Source organism: Opisthorchis viverrini (genome assembly GCF_000715545.1).
Source record: "Opisthorchis viverrini unplaced genomic scaffold opera_v5_136, whole genome shotgun sequence".
NCBI lineage: Eukaryota > Metazoa > Platyhelminthes > Trematoda > Opisthorchiida > Opisthorchiidae > Opisthorchis > Opisthorchis viverrini.
In genome coordinates this window covers 142,957-145,783 of record NW_008751793.1, presented here as the reverse complement: position 1 = coordinate 145,783, position 2,827 = coordinate 142,957, and the positions used below count along the sequence as shown (strand labels likewise).

Here is a 2,827-nt window from a genome sequence, read left to right as displayed (position 1 = left end):
ATGGCAAGTCTTTAGCTCAAATTTAACAGTATTCATGTCATAATTTTTAGAACAATTTCGGCTGTGTTTCAAAGGATCTGCGGTGAGACAGCATTCTGGGCTGACAACTGGGAGCGCAATGAGGCCCATGTCTTTTGTCGCCGATCCTTGGACTGAAAAAGGTTCTTTTCTCAAACATTTGCGAGTAGAATATTAATGCTTACGCTGACAGGTTGTATTCTGTTGCATGTATGCGCAAACTAAAACACACACTTATTTACTCACATGTCGTTGCTGTTTTAATTAGTCTCCCTTCTCAATTATTGGCACGTTCAATCTCACACTTGCGGTTCTATGGCTTGAGAGGTCACTCCTGAAACGTCTTTATCTTCCACGGCATTTGTAAATGCTTTAAGTGAATACGTGGCAGACGAGTATGTGATATTTTTGCTTATACCGAGTAATGACGCATCCACGCAACTTTGCACACCAGTGGTTGCACTACAAACGCGGAGCGTGGCCAGAAAAACCAGGGAATAATCAAAGAATCCGAAAAAGCTAGTAAACCGGGCGCAAAGCACCGGTTTTTCAGTGCGTTTTTGTCTAACGAGGAAGGGAGACCATCTATGGGTCCGTTTTCATCATCTTGAACGCAACTGTAAGGTTTCCATGATTTTGTATGATACTCTTTCAGGAATTCGACGGCTATTCAAAAAGATTTGAGCATTTGCAGGGCCCTACTGAAGTATGGGTAGCGGTGCGGCACTTTGTGGCCGATAAATTCGGCATGTGGATACCACTCAGAACCCACGCAACTACCGCCGTCGGGGTCGACCGTCGTCTTTGAATAACTGGCGGATTGTTGGGTCTCATAGTGACAGATGACTTGGATTTGATCCGCAAAAAGCCTATCGACTACGGACGCGTGTTTGTGCTGCAGTCAGGGCACTGTCACCGCAGCCACGTCTGTTTCTGTAGATGGCAGCAAACAGCGCTTTTGCGACGCTTCCCAGGTGTAGCAAATCTCAATGGAACACGCGCGACAAACCGCTTTGCTTAGGCTTTTTCAAATCAACTGACATCTGGACTGTAGACCCAAGATCTACACCTTACCGCTCACAGATGGCATGGATGACGGACATCCACTGTCTTTGCAAAAAGCGAGGGGTTTGTCCCTACCACAAAGCTGTTTGCCATGTTCAGGGAAGAACTGGGCGGACAGAAGCAAGAGAAGACTTTTTTCATGAACAAACTGGGCGCAAAAATGCGAACGACTAGAATTGTGTTTAGTTACAACGTTATGTTGTGCTATTTTTACATTCATATAGCTACTGGAGATCATCTACGCGTTATATATGATACCTGTATTTTGCCATAGGCACCCCCTTCGAGCAGCCGTAGCATATTTCGCTGTGTGGCTAGCCCGTATGATGGACGCGGATTACATCTCACTGGTTGATTAGGCACCGTGAACCACTTTCTGCATTTCAGCCGTGTGCGCCAGCAAGGTTCGTTCAGCAGTATGCCCTGACCGACCACATGATCGTTCTCACAGGTTTTGCTGGTTAAAGCGGATGACTCAGCCTACAAAAAAATTGACCTACGGGCGTAGGTCTTCATAATCCACAAGCCTTAGCTTTTTCAAAACTCTGAGAAACCATCCAAAAATAATAAGTTCGCAGACCGCGATTATGACTAAGAATGGCAGGTCTCGAGAACCTAGAACACAGAATTCTCTTTCCGTCCAGTCAGGTAGGGTATGCATTACCAAAATTAATTACAGGGTAGGCATATTTCAAGACTACACTCACAAAGTAGACTCCGGGAAAACACATAAATGAATTATTTCAGGTACAGAACTGCCCGCGACTTTCAGCCATTGTAAGCCACTCAAGTGTCACCACCTTGTGCGATATTTATTAGATTGGGCACCATTTTTCAAAGCGCTGTTGACTGATAAGTTTGGAGATTTGGCCAGACAAGTTGATCAGACATACATTTTCCTCATCATGGAGCAATAACCTTGGAAACATCCTAGTTCTCGGAGATCAATTCCATTCCGCGAATACGCAGCAGGCATTCTGTCCCTGAACTGCCATGACTTGCTACACCCGATTCTTCCCAAATACGTCTTGAGCGAAAATCTGATGGACATTCATCATCTATTCAACATCGACTACAGGAAAAGACAGGCAAAGGAAAAACGTGTCTAACCGCTTTTAAGTGCCACCTGGCACCTGCCAAATGAACACTGTTTTCCAAGCTAACTGAACAGCTCGATTTCGGATCCACTGGAATACTGTGGTGTGACCTTGAACTGTGTGGTTATTTGAAATTTGTTTAATTTTCCGCATGGTTGTTTACCCCACATAACCGAACAATCTTGAAAATTTATACCGAATGGGTCTGAACTCGGCGTACGCGTCGACAATTCCGGCTGTGTTCAAGCTGGTCGAATCGGTTTTAAACATCATAATCATCATTCTGGTTGCCGTTACGCCAGCCTACACATCAAATCCTGCTGCTGGATGGATTCTATTCGTAGCTATTCTATCAATTATTGTACCCCTATTTTTCTACATCATTCATCTGACAAATGTGATATACAAGCTATCCGGACCACTAACGTTCATAGTAAGTCCTGCAGTACCACTTGACGATCGATTAACCTGGTGCATTACCTTGGGATAACCTATGTCCTTCTTATGGGGCGAAATATTTCCGGAGGTGTAGTGTTTCAGATAAGGCACGTTTCTACGACCAGGCAAATAATTCATTTCGAAGAGCCTGTTCACATATGACACCGGTTGTCAAAACGCCTGAAGCTTAGTCTGAACCTTTTAACGCC

General features: G+C 44.6%; 1 protein-coding gene across 1 annotated transcript in view; it reads left to right on the top strand.

Annotated features, from left to right (window-relative positions):
- Positions 1–2,279: 2,279 nt before the first annotated feature.
- T265_06542 (hypothetical protein) overlaps positions 2,280–2,827 on the top strand; it is a gene marked incomplete at both ends in the record, with an annotated part of 69,222 nt that continues 68,674 nt past the window's right edge. The window contains one exon of the mRNA XM_009171838.1: positions 2,280–2,613. Within this exon, the coding sequence (XP_009170102.1) occupies positions 2,380–2,613 (234 nt within the window). The remainder of the gene's footprint in view (positions 2,614–2,827) is intronic.